We start from the raw sequence: 22,120 nt of genomic DNA on the forward strand, positions 1-22,120 counted from the left end.
ATTTATTCATTAATTGCTAAATAAAATTAAAGCAAACCTGGTATTTCAAATGCATGGGTCCTTCTGTGGGTGGGCCACCCGGCCTTGGAGTGGCCCTTGCTACTTGACGCTCAGGCTGAAGGGCGGCAAGAGCCAGGTTCCTTCAGTTCCCTGCGTGGGTCGTTGGCTTGGGTGCATTATTTTAACTTTTGAGCCTTGTTTCCCTTCCAGGAAAAGGGCCGATGGCTGTCCTCAAAGCAGGTGGTAAGACTGCAGAGCAAACTGTTCTCAGCACTGGGCTGGCCAGTCAAGAGGAAGGTCAGCCACAGCAGAGGCTCCACAGAAAAGGGAGGTAAAAAAGCCTGGGCAGTCTAGGGTTACGAGACTGCCCCACATGGTGATCCTTGAGTGACAGCTCTGCGTTTTCAGGTCATTTTGGGTGAAGATCTGTCAGTTTCCAGGATTTTTTAGCAACCAGCGTCAGCTATTGGCACCCCGGCCTCATTACAGGGTGCTCTGCTCTGTAACCAACAAGGCTAGGCACCTGCAGGTGGCGGCACCTGTGTGGCACATGGGCAGGGCCCAGGCACAGCCTCTGAGCAAGACCAGAGCCTGCAGCTGGGCAGATGACATGCCCTGGACGTGTCCCCTGGAGGGACCACAGCAGGTGGCCTCCAGACCGGGAGCTAATCCCTCAATCAGGGCCTCCTGCCCAGGAGCAGGAGGGGCTGTCTTCCTTCCACTATCCCACTCCTGGTGGCCAGGTGCTGCGTCATGATGGGCTGTTGGCCTCAGTGGGCCAGGATGGCCGCCACCAACCTGGCAGCCTGACCCAGCCAAACTGTGAAAGCAGCACAGCCCTGCGGGGGGCCCCTGCCAACCTGAGGAGAAGGGGGTGGAGGGAGGGGACAGGGAAGGGCTAGGGAGATGTCCCTCACCTGCATCCTGGAATCCCCAGCGCCACCGCAGCAGAAACGGGACTCAACGTGAGTGCCTTTCCTGGGCCTATAGCAGTGGTTGTGTGTGTCCTGGGTTTCCAGGGCTCCCATGTAGGAATGTGTCCTCTTGCACTGTCCCTCAGAGGTCTGTGCTTCAGGGTGACTATTGGCTGAACCCTGGCTTTGTCTCAAGTCATGAAACCAGTGAAACTTATTTCAAAGAAGACAGAATGGCTGGCTTGGGGGCATTGTGCTCAGGCAGGCAGGGCTGTGGTGCTCTGCTTGAGGGTTGGCACCAACTCTGTGGCCCCTGGCTGGGGGCACTGACCAGCGTGGAGGGGCAGTTGAACCCTCTGAGGGGCTCCAGAGCACGGGTTCTTGCCAGCGCTCCCTGCGACTCCTTCAGGCTTTCTGCGTCTTAGTGTGCCACACGCCCCAAGCCTCCCAGGTGACGTTTAGCTGTGACACTGGCAAGTCCTGTCGTGATTATTGTATTACTGTGTCAAAGAGAATGCTCAGGGCGTGTGTGAAGGTGCCAGATGTAATCCCTGTCACAGAGCACACCAGGGTCTCTAGGAGGGCACCATCGATCTGCAGCTGGCCTGGGTCCTGACATAAGGGGCTGACGTGGTGCCACTCCTGTGTAGCATTTTGGCGGGAACAAGAGGCTGTGTGATGCAGAACCAGTTGGGGACTGGCTTGCTGCCCACACTCCTTCCTGTCCTCGGCAGTTCTGCCACCAGCCATGCCACACACCAGGCTTTACAGATGGACTCCTCTCAGCTCTGAATGGGGTGACTCATGGAGGGAGGGGTCGAGCCTCTTAAACTGGTCAATAGGGAGAGGCTCCCAGTGCAGTTGCTCGTCCCATGCATCCCAAGTCCCAGGGCACTGGCGCTGGCGGGATGCCTTGCCCCTCCTTCCCTCCCTTCTGTCTAGTGTGGCAGGATGCCTTGCCCAGGAGGATGGCACCTGGGTGCCAAGGGCAGGTGTACAGCACGTGGACCTGGGCGGGATGGGGAGGGTACAGGGGCCAAGGCGCATGCAGGTCTCAGGAGCAGCAAGATGCTGGGTGTCGGGTGTCCGAGAGGCATTTGTCAGGCAGGTGCGCAACATGGTGCAGAACTTGACCTCACGACTTTCACACAACCAAACACCACAGTGTTACGTCACCTTTTGGAGGGACTTTTCATCCAGGGTTCGAATACAGAAAACAGCTGTGTGTTGGGAGAATGTGTGAGTGCCCTGGCAGTAAGAGCCAACCCAGCCCCTATTGGTCTCGACCTTGGTGGGGAGCGCTCTGCTGCGGCCGAGCAAGTGTCTGAAGGCCCAGGGCTCAGGCTCACGAGCTGTGGGTGTGAACGTCTGTCCTGTGCCAGGATCAAACACAAAGCTGCAGGTGACAGTGCAGCCTGCACAGCCACAGTGACTCCAGTGCCATGCCCTCTTGGTGGTGCTGGTGGGCACCCCCACCTCAGGATGCCTGAGCTCCTTCCTGCACAGCAGGTGGCCCGGTGAGGAGCAGCCAGTGGGGATGAGAGGGTGCACCAGGCCTCACCTCCCACGCATACTTCTCTGCAGGTGGCTCCCACCCCCTCCTCAGGAGTTCCCATCTGCTCTGCTCTGGGTCCCCAGGAGTGGCCGGCTGTGCCCCAGACTGACTGTGGTCTCTTCTCACTGAACTCAAAGAACCCAGAGGGCTTCACTCACAACTCAGGCCATACTTAGTCCTGAGGGCCCCAGAATGTTTGGGGGGCTCCCAGCCAAGTTTGGTTAGCCACTTAGAGAACTGCTGCAGGTGACATCAGCGACCCATTGGTCAAACCGCTGTGATGTATAAACAGAACTTGAGCCTGGGTCTCTGGGGCCTGTGGAGTCATGACTCGCCTCTCATGGAGCCCACCTACTGCCAGTAATCACTGGTCCTCAGCTTATGAAAACAGAGAAGGAGGCATTAGTGCCAGGGCCAAGGGGTAGGGAGACTGCTGTCCTCTGTCCCAGTCTCCAGGGCCGAGATGCCTCCAGGACATTTTGTGACTGTTCTGGACTGTATTCCTTTCTAACTCCTGCCATCCCCACAGGGTGGCCCAGCAGGAGAGCGTCATGTTCCCATGCACTATTTCTGGACCCGTGTCCTCCCTGCATGCCAGCAGGAACACAGGTCTCTGCCCTACCCAGGGGGTCATGAGGAAAAAAAGTCCCAAATGTCAGCTTTTGCCCCAAATTCACTCTCACCGCATGGGACAGATTTTTAGAAATGGCAGCCATCTCAGCAGAACTCAAGCACCAGATGGACGCGACAGTAGCTGTAAACATTTTAATTCTTAGGACAAAGGCTGTGCCAGTGTGCTTGTGCTGGGGCGGGGGGCATTGCTCAGCGTGGAAGACAGTACGCAGGCCTGGGGCGCACGGGGAGCACGGCTGGACCAATCCTGGGGCTGGTTGGAGGAGCACCATGCGGCTCCCCCATGGCTCGCCATGCCAAGCCTCCACCCTGGCATCCTGGCCTGGCCTGGCTGTGCACAGGGCCCTGGAGTCGTGACCACATGCACTATCATGGGCTGTGGGAGTGCCCTGTCTGCACTTCCTGCTGCGTGGGCCCAGGGATAGAGGAGGTCTTCTCTATGAATTAGCCACAGTGCACCTAGACGCTGGTGCCTCCCGAACTTCGGTTCACCTCTTCTTCATGGTGACAGGGCAGTGAGGGCGTTGACGAGTGGGAGATGCCAGTGACTCAGCATGCAGTGGCCTTACTCCCATCAGGGCAGGAGGGAGTTAATCAGGGCTCTACTTGGTCTAGTTGGTCTAAGGTAAGAGATGGCTTTCGTCTGACGTGTGGGCTCTTGTGCAGTTCTGGGGGAGGGGGCCTGACCCTCCCCCAGCCCGCCACCGTCATGTGGGTCATTTTCAAGAACCTGAGATAAAGTCAGTGTTTCCTAAGCAGCTCTTGCTTTTCCTGGGAGGAGACCCCAGGGATCGCGGCCGGGTTCTTCGGTTTAGGGTAAGGGGAGGACAGAGGAGGGCTGCGGAGGACGGACTCTCCGGCCAGGTGTGCTGGCTATTGCTCATCTGAGGCGCTTTGCTGTGAAGCTGTGTCATCCAGGCCCATGTCCTCCTGGCTTGCTCTCCTGCAGATCAGCCCCCGGTTCTCTGCCACGGCCTCCGCCAGCTGTCCGTCATGCGGCTGCCCCTGCTCAACTGCATCTGAGTGTTCGCAGGGCTCTGAGAAGTGCTTCCGGAGAGGAGAGAAGCAGGGACACTCAGCAAAGGCTCCCACCCAGGCTCCTGTACCCCACCCGTATCCCGCCCCAGCAGGGGAATGGGGGCTGGGGTTGTGGAGTCCCTGAAAGCAAGCCCTGAAGGTGGGAACAGGCCACGACTGAGGGTAGGAAGTGCCACGGAAACTGCATGTCTCATGGGGACTCCGAAGGCCAGGCCTTTCTCAGAAGGAGGTGGCCTAGGAGGTTGCTGTGTGCCCCTCTCTTGGGCCCCAGGCAGCACCGCCTCATGCTCAGCCCCAGCTCTGGCACGACCACAGCACTGCAGACTGACCCAGGGACATGGAGGCCTTGGGTTTGGGAGGCTTGTTGGAGACAGGGAAGCGAGTGTGCCAGATTCCCAGGACCACCCTCAGACGGGCTGACCGACGGGTGGAGGAGTGCATGTGGCCTTCCTGCTGGGGACGGGGAACAAGCATTCAGAAGGACACTCAGCTTGGGAAGTCTCCTGGACAGCCTGCCTCTCCCCTGGCCCCGCATGGCCTGGGGCTCCAGAAGGCCTGAGTGGCCCCCACAGGGGACATGCCTTTGCTGGGCCCCAGGTTCTTTCTGGGTCACCTGGCCCAGCCTTGGCGCCCCTGGAGGAGATCCTAGAGGGGCAGCAGGGCGCCTCTGAGGGTGCTCAGGTATGATCCCACCTCCAAACGACTGCACCTGGAAGGGGGTCCCTGATGACCTCCAGGCAGGAACCTGGGGGGCCTCCTACTCTGAGGCCCCTCGCCCTGACTCGTCAGGTAGGCAAGTTAGCCAGCCTGGACTCTGGACACTGACAGCGTATCTGCTCAGGGTCCTTACAATTCACTTTCTAGTATTGAAGTACCTGAAAGTGGCCGCCCGCCCACAGCTTTAAAGGCAGACCTAAGGGATGGGGACTACGATGGCTAAACCCCAGTGCTGCTGTCCTTTCCTCTCCCTCAGGCTGGACAGCTGAGGCAGAAGCTAGCCCTGCTTCTCCTGGGGTGGGGGCGCATGCTCCCCACCCTTGGGCTGAGGGTCCAGGATGCCCTTCTGCAGAGCGTCTGTAGGGGCTTGCTATTTACCATGGCTCAGCACCGAGCAGCTTTGTTTCTAGCCCCCTGCTGCCCTGGGAGCCCTGCAGAGGAGCCAAGGTCCTGCAGCAGGAGGTGGGGCCCAGAGGCCTGAGTGGCCCCCACAGGGGACATGCACTGCAGCACAGGGCAGAGATCACCGGCCCTTACCCGTGTGGCCTGGCCAGCGGCCCTGGCCGAGGGGCCCATCACGATGTTGACGCTGCTGGAGGACTGGGTGTCGCTGGTGTTCCCCCCCTCTGCGGCAGAGAGCCCAGAAATGACCAGCGCACTGGAGAAGCTCCTCTTGCCGAAGAGGAAGCTGAGGGTGGAGCTGGTGGAGGAGCCCAGGCTGGATCGGATGAGTGCCTCTGCCCGCTCGCGGACACTCAGGTGGCCTGTGGTGGTGACAGGTGGCGGCTGAGAATGCAGGGAGGCGTCAGAGGTGTGCAAGGAGAGTTGGCTGCCCGAGGGCCGCTGGGCCAGCTCATGGACTGACGTGGAGGTCTGCAGGAAGGCCTGGCGGCTCTCCAGGATGGGCCCTGAGGAGCTCAGGGCGGGTGGCCTCTGGCTCAGGGCCGGGTGCGCCTGGACAGACTGGCTCCGGCCCTTCCTCCTGCCTGTGGGGAGAGGAGAGGGCACTGTTGGTCCATGTGAGGTCTGGGTGGGAGGCACTCGGGGAGGTGGGGTCTGCATGCCCTCCACTGGGGTTAGGGATGGTACCAATCAGGCAGATGAGGGGAGGCACAGGAGGGGACAGCCGTTGGCAGTGGTTGTGATTCATTTCAAAACAACTGGGTAGAAGAGCTTTAGGGTCCACAACACAGAAACAACAAGTATTAGAGGAGATGAAATGCGAGTTACCCTGGTTTGATGATAACACATCATGGACACGCACTGAGGTGTAGACCGTACCCCATAAATATGTGCAGATTAAGAATAAAATAAAAAACTTCATCATTTTAGCGGGTGGCCAGGGAAGTCAGTGTCTGTGTGGTGCTGTAGGCCAGGGAGCCCAGGAAGTCACCCTGCAGGGCCAGGACAAGGCCTGGGAGCTTTTACTATCCACTGGCCTGGTCCTTCCCCCAGTCGAGGCCCTGAGGACTGCAAGACTTGCTAAGGGTGTTGAAAGCCAAGGGTGGGGTGGGAGGGGAACTGTGGCCAGGGTGACCCACCTGTTGGGTTTGCCCGGCACTTTCCTGATATTGGCACTGAAGGTCCTGCACCTCCTCAGTCCAGGCAAACCCAGACAAGGACCTTGGCTGCAGAGAGCAGATCTGAGCTTGTTTCTGACCCAGGACCTAGGTTCCTGTGCTGATCTGGTCTTCTTGGTAATACAGGAAAACAGGCAGAGTTTGGTCATTTTCAGTTGCCTTGAAAGAGGGAGGCAGCTTGGACCATGTGCTGGGCACTTTGTTCTCTAGACGTTCCTGTTGAGGTTGGGGTCTTTCAGGTGACTGACACCCACATATCTGCCAGGCCCAGGCCTCGGTTCTGGTGGCCGTCTTGCCTGCTGTAGCTGGATGCCCTTTGCCAGCCATCCCTCCCTGGCTCTTGCTGAGACTTGTCTAAGCAAGGCTATTCTTGAGGGAAGGATTAGACTCAGCCCTGTGCCTCTGAGGAGGGGCACTTCAGTGGGTCTGCCTGTGCCCTAGTGTCGTGCATATGCCCAGCAACTGGGAACATGTCGGGTGCTAGTGGTGATGCTGGACTGCATGACAAGCATGTCCAGTCCCCAGGCCCTGCTTTTAAATGGTCATCTTGGGCTGGGGTATGGCTCAGTGGTGGAGCCCTTGCCTCGCACATGTGAGGCACTGGGTTCAATCCTCAGCACCACAAAAAAATAAACAAAATAAAGGCATTGTGTCCATGTATAAATGAAAAAAAAAAAAAACTTATTCTTGATGGGCAGCTGGTGACGACAGCACCATGACCTCACAGCTCGTCTTCTGAAGCTGTTCCCATCAGATGCTGACTGGCACACACAGAGGGCTTAAGTGCCACATTATTAGCTGGGCACCCAGGGATTAGAAGTGTTTTTGTATGTCTACATGAGAACCTGAGCAGGGATAGCCTTTGAGACAGAGCCCGTCAGGGAACAAAGGTCCCATGGAGCGCCCAGGAGCCGTCCACCTGGTGCTTCCCCCCCAGGGCTTTCTCGCTGAAGGGCCACCTGTCTCACGTTGACTGCATGCCAGGTTGGAAGCTTCGATGGTTGGTGTCTCTGCTTCCAGAAGGCATGGGTGCCCCACCTCACTCTGTCCCACCTGCAGGCTGAGAAAGTGGGGACCCAGCTTGTGGGACTGCACGCAGTCCCCAGGACTGGCCCTGGCCCCTTGGGGGTGAGCTTGGCCTGGCCTGGTGCCCACCACCTGTGCCACAGAACATCAATGCATGGCCTGGAGGAGCCTTCTGAGTGATGGCATGTGTTGCTCTTCCAGAAGGAAGAAAAAGAGGGGAGAAAAGGATGAGTCAGAATTGAGAGCAGGACGGTGATGTCTGTGAGAGGCTGAGTCCCTCCCCAAATTCTCCACACTGTCCAACCAGCAGTGCTTTCGATGCCCCACAAGCCACCTGCACTTGAAAGGGGCTTTCCTGCTAATGCCAGGGACAAAGGGACAAGCACCCTGCTGTGTGTCTGCAGGGCAAGGACCCTCCTGCATGTCTTTGCTTCAGATGTATTTTTGGTTGCTATTTTTAAAAAAATTTTAATTTTACAAGAAGCAGGCAGACCACGCTGTGTCCATCTCTGCTTCCAGGGCCCTAGTTCTGTGGTCTCACTGACTGCCAGCTGCTGTGTTGTTACATGAGGGCTCCCAGGGAGGCCTTGAACCTGAATGGAAGTGTGACATAAGTCACGCTCCTTGTTCCTTGTCCCTGGTCTCTGGTCCACATCTGAGAGCCTCAGCCCTGGGAGCAGGAGCTTCCCTCTGCACCTTGGGACCAGGTAGGGATGGGTTTCCAGCTGTGCCGGGAGAGGTCCCAGCACCCCCTGCTCCTCTCCTCCAGCCATGACACATACTTCAGTCAGCTCCTAGCCGGGGTTGGAACGTCAAGGCTGGGCAGCGGTGCAGAGTGTGGGGCACTCTATCACAGATGCATGGCCCAGGGCCCGGGGAGGCCTCCGGATGGGCCTCTGGCAAGAGCTCGGAATTGGGGTGTGTGGTAGGAACTGAGCAGGGGAGGGATGGACACAGGGCCCCTGCCTTGGTCACTAGGGTGGAACTGCCCTCGGTCCTTCAGAACTGCTCCCTCACGGCTACCTACTGAGCCTATCTGCCTCTAGGGGCAGGTCCCCACTCTGAGGACCCCCCTTGTCCAGCTCTCACCTGCCACTTGGCATACCGTGTGCTTTGTGTGAGGTCCTCCCTGCCTTTTGCCCAGATTCCGGAAGCAAAGGACTCCTGTGCTGTTTCTGTCACCTCAGCGCCCAGCACTGCCGTTCACTGGGTCTGAGGGTCCGCAGCGCGGGACCCTGAGGAGGCACACGGTCTCTGAGGCCCGGCTCCAACATGGTGCTCACAGTGTGTGGGAGGGTCGTCTAGGACTAGGACTAGGGCACACAGCTGGGCCTTAGGCCACCCTGGGCGGGGGGAGGGGGGGTGAGCACTGCTGTGAGCTCCACTGAGGAGCCAGCAAATGCCCTTCCCAGCTTAGCTACAGTGGGGACAAAGGGCACCCACCCTCTCTGGCCTCTGTCTCCTTCAAGCACTGCTCTGCCCAGGGTGTGTGCAGAATCCCCTAGCACATGAGCCATTCCTGGGAAAGTGTTTTGGACGCAACCCCACCCAGCAGCCCCCCCCAGAGGAAGCGTTGTTTGTACCCCTGTGGGAGGACCCCACGTGGGCTTTAGACAAGAGTCACATAGGATCACACTTGGGAGTGGCAAAGCCTGGGCAGTCTGCATGTGCCCAGCTCAGCAGTACGGGAGGACAGGCGGGGCATCCCCTGCCAGCTGCCCAGGACACGTGTCCATCACCTTTCCTTAGTTCACTGGCCCTTGGGGACTCACAGTGTTCTGGAGGGGCTGCCCCGTGGCGTGTGCCTTTCAGCAGACCTTTGGGGATGGTCTGGCTGTGCTAGGAGTCTGCAAGGGACCCAAGCATGGTCTTCCTCTCAAGGAGGACACAGGTCAGCTGCCTTTGGCCCCTCTGCCCAGGCCCTTCCAGCTCAGCATGGCCAGGCCCCTGTCACCAAGCATTCCAAGGAGAGCACCCTGCTTGGTCTCCTGAGAGCCTGCTGGGTGCAGAGTCCTGCAGGTTGGCATGTTGGCAGGGGCTCAGTGCACTTTGGAGAGCCAACAGGGTCAGTGCTTATGGCCCCACTTCACCTGGTTCTGATGACAACCCTGATAGCCAGTGGACCTGGAGATCCTGAGCCTAAGAGCCCAGCCTTGGCCCTCTGGGAAGCTTTGTGCCATTGGGTCAGCTGGAAGGGCCACTGCTGTCAGCTAGTGTCAGCTGAGCACAGGACCAGCTCCTGTGCAGCCCCTACCTGGCACTTAGGGGCCCACTCAGCCCCCAGCTGTGGGGACAGGGGTGTGCACAGGCCTCTCCCCAGGCCTGCCTCCGGGGTGGGTGCAGCCCCTCCTTCAGGGTGTGCATCCTTCCCTGGGTAGGGTGTGGGGCACTGGAAGAGTGGCATCTCTGTGGGTGCCCACCCCAGACTCTGTAGGTCAGGCAGGCCCCACTGTGTGGCCAGCACCCTGAGTACATGGCAGGGGGCAGCTCAGCCCTATTATGGGGCAGCTCTGACCACAGATAATAGATGTGGGTTGGCAGAGGGGAGGCAGGAGGGTGAGGCTAGGCAGGGTGAGGCTAGGTGGGAGAGGCACATTCAAGGGGACAGGGCCCTGAGAGGGACAAGGAGTCTACGTGGCAGAGGAAGCCAGCAGGAGAGGCCCAGATCTGCCGTGAGAGTTCGAGAGTGCTCAGGGAGAGGCCCAAGGACAGGGGAAGGCTTGGGCTCTGTGACGGGTTGTGCAGGTCCCTCCATATCCACACGAGGATGCCCGAACCCTGCTCCTCTCCGGGCAACCTTACATGGAAACAGGTCATCAGGTGGGTCAAGAGGAGGCCACACCAGGCAGGGTGGGCCTCCAGTCCACAGTGTCCTTAGAAAGGGGACGTTTGGACACTGCATGGGGACAGAGACGAGAGTCACAGAGCACCACAGATGGCTGGCAACCACTGGAAGCCAGGGGAGGGACTTGGAATGGCTTCTCTCTCATGGTCCTGTGACCCCTTGTCGTGGGATGCCCAGCCTTCAGTCTATGGGACTAGAAGTCCCTGCTGCTTGAGCCGCTGGGCTCTGGCCTGGATGTGGCAGCCCCACAGACCTGCCAGGTGCATTGTGAGCCCCAGCATCAGTGGCCGAGCGAGAAGAACCAACCTGAGCAGGAAGAAGGCCACCCTGGAGAGGGCGCCAGGGACACGTGTGACCTCCAGCTGCAGGAAGGCCAGAGAGGCCAAGAGCCTCCCCTCCCCTTCTCTCCCCTCCCCTCCCCTCCCCTCCCCTCTCCAGCTCTTGATCCTCTGCTGGGCACCAGCTCAGGACATCACCAGACCACCTTCCCTCTGGTATGGAAGCTTGCAGAACCAGGGAGGGACTTGGCTGCCCCTGCCCCACTTCTTTCCCCTCCCCTGCCACAGCACAGAACCCAGGAACCCTGGCTGTCTGCCACAGGAAGAACCAGATGTCTGCTTTGCCTGCCTGTGGGGCCAGAAGGAAGGTCCCTGGGGCCCTTGCCAGGACAGAGTCATGGTGCGGGGACTCTCCCAGAGGCAGAGGGAGCACCAGAGGCTAGGGCCACAGGGTTAGGACTGCAGATTCTGGACGTCCTGCTGCATGTCCAGGCTGGCCACTTACTAGCTGGGTGCCTTAGGGTAAGGAGTTGCCCCACTGTGCCAGTGTCCCCATCTGCAGGTGGGCACAGCGAATGCACCTAGACATTAGTGTCCTGGAGAGGACAGTTAGCCTGTGCCCCGCAGCCCTCAGCATGGCCCCACACAGCAGCACTCGAGGACAGAATCAAACATATGCAAGATGCTGACCATGGGGCAGCCCAGAAGCCTGAGGGTGCTGCGCCAGGCACAGGGCAGGCAGCTAGGGAGGGAGCCCTGTTTTCTTCTTCTGAGAACTGACATCAGCTCTTCGGCCATGCCCCTATCTACCTACCCCCCTGCCTACCTGTCCATCCTCTGTCAATTTTCTGTCTACCTCCCATCTGTCATCCATCTCTCTCCATCCATCACCCACCTGTTATCTACCATCTGCTGCCTACCTCTCCCAATTTCTCACCTGTTTGCCTCTCTCTCTCATCCATCTCTCTGTGTCCATCATCTATCTCCCGCCCACCATCCATCTCAATCTCTTGTCCATCCGTCCATCTATCTGCCCATGTTCACATATTCCCATCGCCTCTCTTCCTGCTCTGCCTTGCTCTGGGTTCTCCCAGGCAGGCCTGCCCTTCCAGCTCGTCAGGGGCAGAGCTGGCAGGGGCAGAGCTGGTGGGTCAGAGCTGGCAGGGGCAGAGCTGGCAGGCACAACACGTGCCAAGGTGCTTGGTAAATGCTGCTGGAAGTGGAGAAAGGAATAACCAAGGCCAGAGATGAAGCCACTCGCAGGTTGTGGAGGGCCAAGCCAAGGCCTAGCAGGACCAGGACGGAGCACCTGCCTGCCCTGTGTCCTTAGGACTCGTCCTCTGCAAACCCTCGGCTCTCCTTTCTAGCCCAACCATCCTCCTCCCAGAACAGCAACTCCAGTGAGTTTCAGAGCTTCCGCCATCTGGCCGAGCCTGCGTGGGCATCAGTTCAACAGGCTTTAAAGTTTAGACTCAGCCTTGGACACCCCCATATTCCCATCTGCTGGTACCTCCCTCCCTGTTGCTGTCCTCTGGAAGGTCCACGAGAGCAGCAGGGCAGAGGCCTCTCTGCACAGAAAGAAAGGACGCAGCCACAACACAGCCAGACCCAAGAAGGACATGCGAGAGAACTGGAAGGGAAGGGAGTGACCACTGGGCAGAAGGACAGATGAATGGCAACCCAAGGTGACAGACATGACCAAAGCTAGACTAAGAAACGGAGGTTTGGTCTGAGCAGATCTCTGTAGGAGTGTGAATTCTGAGTCGCTGTGGCCAGAGCTTGTTTTTAATGCAGAAGGGAGCTTGTGGCACCAGGGGCGGGCCCTGCTGCACCCACCTGTCCTCTGGGCTCCTTCCCGTGATGAGGTCCAGTGCTGGGGGCCACCTTTCCGGGCATGCTCCGCGCTACTCTCCCTGCTGTCTCCGCTTGGCGCGTAGCTGCCCCCTGTAGGGGCTCCGCCTCCGTCCACGTCCTCGATGTTGCCCCTGTTGTGCTGTCCCACACTGCAGTCCTTGCGCATGCTGCAGGAAGAGACACTCAGCCCCTGCTCTGCTGCGCCCCACGGGGCCCCCTCGGACCCTGTCACCCAGCGAGGTCTCAGCCTTGGTTTGTCTAAGCACTTCTTTCCTGTAACTCTGTGATGGTCACCCCACCCTCCAGTACCCTGGAGAGGCCCAATCCTACCTGAGCCACCTGGCCCGGAACCACGCCCTCAGTCTGTCCAAGGTGATGGGTCCGCCCCACACGTGCTTCATCTGCTTGTGCGTCCCCAGGTAGGACGTGGTCAGCGGGGAGACATACATGGGGTAGCCCAGGGGCTGGTCGCAGGAGGAGTTGACCAGGTTCCGCAGGACCTGCTTGTTGTTCTGGATGCTGCCGCGCTCTGGGTTGCGGTTGCGGAGGAAGATGAGCTCCTGCTGCTGCCCGGCCCAGAGCCCGCGCACACACTCCTTGTTCACCTGCGGATGGGCGACAGCGAGGGAAGCAGGCAGCCCACTTCCTGTTGTGGTCTAGCCTGCAGCAAGCGGTCAGGGCTCTGGACTGGGTATCTGTGACTGTTACACTGAGGCCTAAGACACTAAGGCTTCGTCACAGTCAGTCCCACGACACAGAGAGGATGCCATTTTCATGGAGGAAACTGAGGGGCAAGGAAAGGAAATAAGATTCTGTTTTAGGAGGTGGTTCGAACTTGTATCAAAGGAGGGGTCTGGCCGGTTAGTCTTGCTTCATGAACAGGCCACTGGAGAATGCCAGAGGCTTAGGAAGTCCAGCAGAGTCAGATCCTGACCCCGTCTAAAGTGTGGTAGCCAGGACTCCTGGCCTGAGTGCTCACCACACTGGCTTTACCATGGGGCGCTGGCCTTGTGGCTCCCAGTGTCTGGCCCAGCCTTGTATGCTGCCCAGCACTGCTCTGGGTTGCTCCTCTGCACCAGGGCTCTTGCGTGGCTGCTGCTGCTCCCCGCATCTCCTGGGGGCACGCTGTGGGGCGGGGAGGGGGGGGAGGCACGCTGCGAGGGAGGTGTGCCTACCTTGATCACCTTGAAGCTCAGGAAGCCTCTGTGCAGCATGACCACCTTGTACTCATCGGCACCCTCATCCACCACGTGCCGCAGGGTCAGCAGCTCCTCCCTGTTGGAGAGCACGGCGCCCCTCCAGGCGGGGTCTCCCTCGTGGCAGATCACTACCTTCTTCTCAAAGGACTGGATGGCCTCATAGAGCACCGCAGGGTCTTCATACTCGTCTGGGCAGGTGAACTGGTCCTGGTGTGGGGAGCCCAGGGCCCATCAGCAGCCCCGCTGGTCAGGGTCAGTGTAGATGGCCTCCAAAGCCAAGTCCTGTCTCCACCCATCCACCTCCCCTCATCTCAAGGCCATGACCAAGGGAACGTCCTAGGGAGGAGCTTCAGGACGCAGGCCCCCGGGGCCTCTCAGATATGGGCTGGGCACTCTAGTGTCTCTGACCCTGGCCTGGACCCCTCTTCTTTTGGGGACCACTCCCTCATCCTAGCAGCTCCTGAGGGTAAATCATCTTTGGCCAATGCCAAGACTCTCTGGTGGCCTCACTGTGAGTCACAAGCAAGGAAGCGTCCCCAGCGCCCTGTAGAGAGAGGGGAATGCAGGGTCCAAGGCCATTTTCCCTCTGTAGCTTCTGGCTTGCACTCTTTACCTGGTGCAGCTTCAGGGACATTCTGATGGCAGGAGCGACAACTTTGTGCAGAAGGTCCATGTCAGCAAACACCCACTCATCCCGTGCCGTCACCCTGAAGTCACCCTTGAAGAGGGCGTGGAGGCCATGCAGGAAGGCGTCCAGGCTGCAAGACAAAGTGGTCACTGCTGACTGCCACCAGGCCTGCCAGGATTCCTGTCATTAAGATCAGGCCTGAGTCTCCCACTGAAAAACTATCTTAATAATGTAGGCCAATCCGGCAGGGGACGGAGCCAACTCTGGACTCGCCTCAGAGTATGAACGCCCTGGAGCCGGGTTCATGTCCCTGTCAGTGCTGAGTGTGGGGCCACCTCCCTCATCTCCCACCTGTGCACTCTGGACAGCAGGCCGAGCACCCCAGGCCCCTGCCCTCTCTCTCAGGAGAGGACCATGCCGGCCAAGCTGCACCCAGCACCTGTGTCCCTGGGTGTTATCTGTGGACTGCGGCACTCACGACAAAAACTGGATCCCACCACCAGACTCAGAGAGGAAGACTGAAGTGGGTTCTGGGAGCACGTCCGTCCCCAGCGCGCCCTGTCCAGTGCCTGGGGTAGAGCCCGGTTTCCCATTTCCAGCTGCTCCCACTGCTGTGCTTGCCACCTTGCCCGCAGGTCACCAAGCGGTGCCTGGGTGGGGACAGGGCTGCCACCCTGGGGAACTTGCTCGGGGATGGGGCCTTTGTTTTGGTTAACATGGGAGTGGGCTTGGGAAAGTCACTTTTGCACCCAAGGACAGCCCCTCTTTGCATCCACCCCTTACTTCTATTACTACACACTGCACAGTCACTGCCAACACCCTGAGGGGTAGTTGTGAGGCAAGTACAGGAAACGGCGTCCCAGATGGTGCTGGGTGCTGGACAGGATAGGAGAATCCCCACAGCAGGGGCGGAGGAGGATCCCCAGGGGACTCTGCTCCTAAGGACTTAATGAGCCGGCTCGCTGAGCCAAAGTCTGACCAACACAGCACATTAGACCTGCACATCAGGGAATAGTCCCAGTGACTGCTGTCTTAGCTTCTCACCCTGAGAGATACCATCGTCATTCATTTCCTCCTGGAACTCCCTGGAGAAGATGCTGAGGCTTTGAGCCAGAGCAGATTGAGAAGTAGGAGCAGCTGGGCTGGTCAGGTAGGGCTCAGGGTGTTGTGGCCTGAAGAGCCTGGAATCTTCCAGAAGGAGATGCTAGAAGCTGCCTTGCTCAGAGGATCCTGCCTTGCAGAGCAAACGCTTCCTGGGGCTGTGAGCAGCAGCCCCCTCACCTGGGAGGCACTGAGAGGCAGTCGTGGGGCAGGTGAGACTGGCAGCCTAGCAGGAGGGCTACTGCCAGGAGTGGAGGCCATCAGTCATGACTCAGGCCTGCTTCGCTCTCACTGAGACACCTGGAGATGTTGCTGTCTGGGGCAGGCGCTGGGCACTGAAGTGGGGAACTTCTCGGGCAGGGGTCAGGGATGCCAGGCTGCGAGTGCACCCAGCCTCACACAGGCCCAGAGCAGCAGCCTCCAGATGTGGGAGGGGGACAGTGCACAGAGGCCTGCCACACACCCGCAGCACCAACAGGCACAGCGAGGCGTGGGCAGAGTGGCCTGGTCTGCAGGGTGGCTCGCCCCTGCTTACTCCTCTTGGGAAAGCCAGGTTTCCACAGAGCCTTGCTCAGATGCTCGAGCCTCCACGTGAGGCCTGAGTGCACACGTCAGTTGCCCTTTCTGTCCTCCCAGGAAAGGACACGGCGTGGAGCTCAATGCTGTGCTGTTGAAATGACCTTCAGCAGCCCCAGCTGGGGCCTCACAGATGGAGATGTCCTATAGGAAGGTGTTTCATTACCTGTCTTTTCTCTTGAGAGAATGAAGAGGCGGGTGGGATGGTGTGGGCAGCGGGGAGCAGGGCTCTGGGACACCTGCAGCGCTACTGGGTATGGCGCTCACAGGAAACCGCTGAGGAATGACAGCTTTCGCCTCAGCCTAGCTGGAATGGGCTGTCCTTGCCAGGAGAGAGGGGTGCAAGCGTAGGTGGGGCTAGGAAGCAGGGCAGCCCCACTCAGCCCACCTGAGGAGGGAGGAGCCCCACAGCAGGCAGTCAGCAGAGAGGACACCCCAGCTCTGATGCTGGGATTACTCCAGGGCAGAGCGGGAGGTGGGCCCAAAGAAACCCCGCATGCACGGTCACGTTAGGGAGCGTGTGCCCATGTGGAGAACCCAGGACTATGGCCAGAGATGCCTGCGGGCTCCTCTGCACAGGGATGTGCTCAGTATTATAACAAAATCAAAATGGCTCCAGAAGCACACCCGGCTTGAAGCCGACTGTGAGCCGCTGATGCTGAGATCAGTCCTCTGAGCTGGAACAGCAGGCACATGTGGCTGAGAAGACTACTGTGTGCCGGTACCGCGTGGCCTAGCAGACCTGTCGCATTGCCATCCTGGATGCCACCAGCTGGGATGGCTGCAGAGAGGAAGCATGGTGCTTCAGCCCTCTGACTGAAGGCTGCCTGCAGAGCCCGTTCTGCCTGGACTGTAGCTCCAAGTCCACCCCAGGCTCGTGCGTGCCCAGCCCAGCTGGCCAGTGCCAACTCCTTCATAGCGAAGACAATCTGGAGCCAGCCAGCCAGGTAGTATCTCAGCTTCTGCTGCTGTTGGGGTCCTCATAGCTCTGCTCCAGAGACAGGACCCTGGGTCCTTTGAGCCTCGGTTTTGCTCAGGGTCACTAACCAGCTCAGTGACCTATCTATCCTGCACCCTCTCAAGCTTTGGTGACTTTGGCCCCAGGGGGCTGTTGTTGACATCTGGGGACATCTCTGATGTCACAGCTGCTGTGGCTGATGCTCCTGGCATCCCCTGATTGGAGGATAGGGTGCCTCTACAATGTGTGGGATGGCACTGTGGGGACCCTCCAGCCCAAACGCTGCAGCGCTGCTACTGAGGAGCCTGGCTCCTTCTGGGAAGAAGAGCAGCCTGGAGTGAGGAGGCCTGGGCTGGAGAATGGTCATCGTCTGCATCTTAGTTTATGATCAGACCCTAACACATTTTAGGCCTTGGGGAAAACACATGTGACATGGGCACAGTTTCTGCAGGACTCACAGGGCATCCTCAGCACAAGGACAACTTGCTCACTTTGGCGAATTTCCAACCAGGCCCATGTGTGCATGGACACTACCACGCCTCTCCTGATGGGCAGCTCACGGCCCCAGGTGCAGCGCTTGCAGAATGTGTGCAGTCATGTGTGTGTCAGAGGCTGGTTACCCTGAGCTTGCTGTTTGTGGTGACACTCAGTGCCTATGCCTGTCCACCTGCATCATAGCCCATGTCCCTGCCCAGGATTGCGGCAAGTTCTCGTACCCTCCACGGCATCCAGCAACTGAGCATGGGATTCACAGCCACTTCCAAGGCTGTTATGGTTCCCCAAACAAACAGAATGGTCCAGATGACCAGCAAAGCAAGGCTGGAGGAGGAATGACAGCCTACGTTTTCCTGCTGACCTGTGGATTCTGTGGATTCCCAAGTGCTTCCCATCCCACAGGCTCGTACCATTTTGCATAGGACACATTATTATCACCCCTCTGTTTAAGAGGAGCAAACTGGAAGAATTTGAGAAACTGGGCTTGATAATGAGAATGATGGCTCAGGATTTCATGCCACACTGAAGCAGCTCAGAAGCAAGCCCCAGGCTACCAACCTCTCCAGGAAACACAGCTGATTTTAGGACGTGCAGCTGGGGATATCTTCTTAAAGGCCAGCTCAGAGGGGACATCATGTGCCCCACCCATTTCATCACATTTAAGCTGGTGTGCACACTCTGCTCACAGCCTGCGGAGCTCGGGCTGGAACGCCTCCCCATAGAGCCCCACTCAGCACGTGGCTTTCCTTCTCCTTTAACCAGATACCTCCCCAGCTCCCAGGTTCCAGGTGTGTCCTGATGATCCGACTGCACCTCCCGAGGCAGGCTCTTGTGTCCTCTCACTGCGTCTCTTTCTCCTCTAGACTCTGGCCCCACTCTGGCAAAAGATCTTCATCTCTTTTGCAAGATGATCCAATACGACAGCTGGCCCCAGTGTGAGGTCTGTCTCCCACTGAAGGTCAGGAGGAAGAGCAGGGATGATGGCTGGGTTTCTGGAGAGCACTCCTTTCGCAGTCCACTGGGTGTGAGGAGGGCTTCGTGGTGACGTGGCGACCTCCTGTCTCTGGGAAGCATGTTGGGGTTTGGCAGAGTGCAGTTTGGCCTGACTTCATTTGCTATCACTTCTCGAGATCAAGTTCACAGTGACGTCTTGTCCTGTTGGAAGCCTTATCTGCTCCAAGAGTCAGCAAATTTCCTTCTACAAACAGATCAGCTGGGCTATAAAACGTGGGGTCTTCTCCTGACCTTTTTCTTGGTCAGTGGCGCATCAGCTGGGACCTATCTCCCGGCCTCTGGTGCGGGGAGTTGAGAACTGGGCCTGATAGTTGGGAATGACGACTCAGCGGCCTTCAGGGCCAGTGGACCTGGCTTCCTGCTGAGGGCTTCCAGCATGCCCATGGCCCTCTTCAGCAGGGGTAGCTCAAGGAAGATGTACCCAACTTCAAGTTTAAGAAATGCTCAGTGTGGCTCGCACACCTGCCCTGTCCCATCCTCCTCCAGGCCAACACTGGGCTTTACCTAGTGTGAGACACTGCATCTGTGTCCCCTCTATGCCGACTGTGCTCAGCACATCAGCTAAGATGACTGTTTTCTCATCCTCCCTGTTTTCTTTCTTGGGAACTTTCCATCAAAGCTTTTGTCAAGTCAAAACATTTCCTTGACCCATCAGTCAAGTGAAGCAGAGGCTAAGGCTTAAGCCAGGTGGTACCTGAGACTTACCAGGGGACTGTATTCAAAAGCCATCGGGACTCTTTGATATGGAATGTGTGAGGAGGACGCTTTGGGTCTCAAAGTCCATCTGGGCACACTCCTGGTTTAAAAACTGAACCATGATGGGTCCACACACATTCAGACACAGGCACCAGATGACGAGCCTCTCTGACTTTGAACAGGAATTAAGATTAGTCAATAAAATGTGAGCAAATTGGGAGTTGTGGCTCAGAGCACTTGCCTAGCACATGTGAGGCACTGGATTTGATCCTCAGCACCACACCAAAAAAAGAAAAATATAGACAAATAAAATAAAGGGATTGCATCCATTTTTTTTTTAAAGTGTGAGTAAATTGAACTTACCAATGTGTAAAAGAACATGATGTCATGATAGAGCCTGACTCAGGAAGGAAGGGTGCTTCCCTAGGAGGAGATCTACTATGGTACAGTACAATCCTGTCAATGATTGAAGGCAAAGACCACCATCTGTGAGCACTCCCCAAATTCTAAAAATACCAGCCTCCTGTCCTGATGAGAGCAGTAGCCAGCTGGGAAGAGGAGGAAGCTCTGCGACTCACAAACAGATGGTCTCAGCCCAAGCCAAACCTCACTTTTCCCCCACCCAAGGTTCACAGCATGTCTCAACCACTAACTTTGCGCTAGCCCTGTGAAAACTCCAGTCTCCTCAGACTTTTTCCATTTACGAAGCACTTGAAGTACTTTGGCTCATTTGCTAGCCCTCTTAAGCGCTCTGGATAGAGAATGGATAGAGAAGGTATTATGTTAATAATGCCCCTTTAAAGAGAGGAAGCTCGTCCGCTTAAATGATGGAGGACAGAGTGTGAAAAGAAAATAAGTCATTGGACATTTTCCTGCACATTAAATATAAAGAGAGCACAGCAGTGTGTGTTGAGGGACAATACACCAGATAAACGATGACGAGTCTTTTCAGTAGCCATTCATCTTCCAAATCACCTCAAGTTTAACCTCACTGAATGCACAAAGCTTCATGAGGAATTTTTGAAACCACAGAAACTATACAATATATATCTGAATAAAAAATCATGATGTTTGTGAATGGCAAAGTTTAACATTTTAAAGACACAAATTCTTGCCAAATTAGTCCAAAGTCTATACAATTCCAACATAAAGTGCATCAGGATATTTTTAAGAACTTGACAAGCTTATTCTAAAATTTATTTTAAGATCCAGGAATCACTTTATCCGTCTTGAAGCATCCACGCTTGAATCCACATGCAGACCACCTGGTGGGGAGCATCAGGAGGCTTCCCAGCCCTCTGATGTGTCGTGAGGGACCCCCCCCACCCCCAGCTGCACCCTGAAGTCCACTGCTACCTTTGTGTCATGCCCAAGGGTGTGCCTGCTCCTAGCAGAGCAGAGCAGAGCTCATAGGGCGAGCATGTCTCTGAGGACACAGCACAAGACTAAAGCCACTTTGGCCTTGGCATCCTCCGGGCACCTTGCCGCACTCACCTTATAGCCTCGGGCAGCCCAGCCTGTCTTTGGTGTCTCCTGTACAGGCCAAGGTGGCACTGTGGTCTGGGTGTTCCCCAGCTCTATAGATCACAAGCATTTCTTAATCACTAACTTCCTGCCCTACCTCCATCTGGGTTTCTGCTTCTTGTTGGACCTGAATCTAACACACAGGACACAGTTACTGATTTCTTTAAAGATCAGCACAGCACTAGTACAGAAGCCGTAGATGAATGCAGCAGAAACGGCTGGGCACCCCTGCTTGACCACACCTGACAGGGCACAGCAGGACCACAGCACAGTGGGGATGAACAGATCAAGAGACAGCTTCCTGAATGTGCTGAGGGAAACTGATCTGATACAGAATGAAAGATAAAGCTGATGCTCTCGCACATAAAATGAATTACAAATTAAATAAAAAACTAAATGTCAAAGGAAAAAATTGAGATAAGGGGCTGGGGAAGACTTTGCAAAAAAAGATCCTAACGTCTCAAATCACAAAGCAAATTGGTCCATCAAAATGAAGAATTAAGAGCTCAGCAGTAAAGTGTTCGTTTAGCACATTCAAGGCCCTAGGTTCGATCCTCAGCACCACATAAACAATAAATAAAATAAAAGTATTGTATAAAAAAACAAATACCAACTCTTCCCTAAAAAAAAAAAAAAAAACATGAAGAATTAATTACATGGGTGAAAATAGTTGCAATGCCTAGAAGAAAGAGTCAGGATATATAAGAAACCTTTATAAACCTGAAATAAAAAGGAGAGAAAGAAGAAAAGAAGTATGGAAGGGAGGAGGGAAAGAAGGAAGGAAGGAAGGAAGGAAGGAAGGAAGGAAGGAAGGAAGGAAGGAAGAGAGGGAGGAAGAGAGGGAGGAAGGAAGGGAGTGCAAAGGAAGGTGGCAGGTCACAGGAAGGGAGCCCTGAATGAGTAATGAGGTAAGACTTGAGCATTCATCAAATTGGATGAACTAGAAGTCATGTGATACTAAATTCTAGTAAGATTATGGGGAGCCAGAACTCCCACATACTGTTGGCAGGTGTGCAGACACCAACCCAGAGAGCCACCCAATAGTACTTATCAACCCAGGCAAGTGCTGGCCCATGGCTCATCATACCATGCCCGAGCATGTCCCCTAGCACCTGCAGATGTGTTTGAAGAGGTGGAAGCTACCTGATGTCCAAACACTAGGGAAACAGATGCACTCTACTCAATAGTGGCAATAAACCACCATAAACTAATTGTACCTCTGTGACGACATCTTGAAATCATAAGTTTGAGAATAAGTTAGAATGAAAAGTATCACACCTAGCACTTATGTAAATTAAGGGCACACACACACACTCATTAGCTCAGTAACACTGTATTTTATGAGGATCATTACATAGACAAAACATATCAAAATATTAAAGAACACATCAATGGTAGGCAGTAGAATAGCAGCAGGAATCTGGAAGAAAAGGAAAATATGAAACAAAATTGGACCTTGGGCAGACTCATGTTCATGGATGCTGTGTAT

The 22,120-nt window shown here is 56.5% G+C and overlaps 1 protein-coding gene across 2 annotated transcripts in view; it reads right to left on the minus strand.

The window, feature by feature from the left end:
* Positions 1-3,975: 3,975 nt before the first annotated feature.
* Pcnx2 (pecanex 2) overlaps positions 3,976-22,120 on the minus strand; it is a 170,202-nt gene continuing 152,057 nt past the window's right edge. For both annotated transcript variants that reach the window (XM_076831630.1, XM_076831631.1), the window contains 6 exons: positions 14,253-14,397; positions 13,616-13,846; positions 12,771-13,045; positions 12,423-12,607; positions 5,395-5,843; positions 3,976-4,149 (listed from right to left, as the gene is read on the minus strand). In XM_076831630.1, coding sequence (XP_076687745.1) covers positions 3,976-4,149; positions 5,395-5,843; positions 12,423-12,607; positions 12,771-13,045; positions 13,616-13,846; positions 14,253-14,397 — 1,459 coding nt within the window. The remainder of the gene's footprint in view (positions 4,150-5,394; positions 5,844-12,422; positions 12,608-12,770; positions 13,046-13,615; positions 13,847-14,252; positions 14,398-22,120) is intronic.

Source organism: Callospermophilus lateralis, chromosome 13 (genome assembly GCF_048772815.1).
Source record: "Callospermophilus lateralis isolate mCalLat2 chromosome 13, mCalLat2.hap1, whole genome shotgun sequence".
NCBI classification, from domain to species: domain Eukaryota; kingdom Metazoa; phylum Chordata; class Mammalia; order Rodentia; family Sciuridae; genus Callospermophilus; species Callospermophilus lateralis.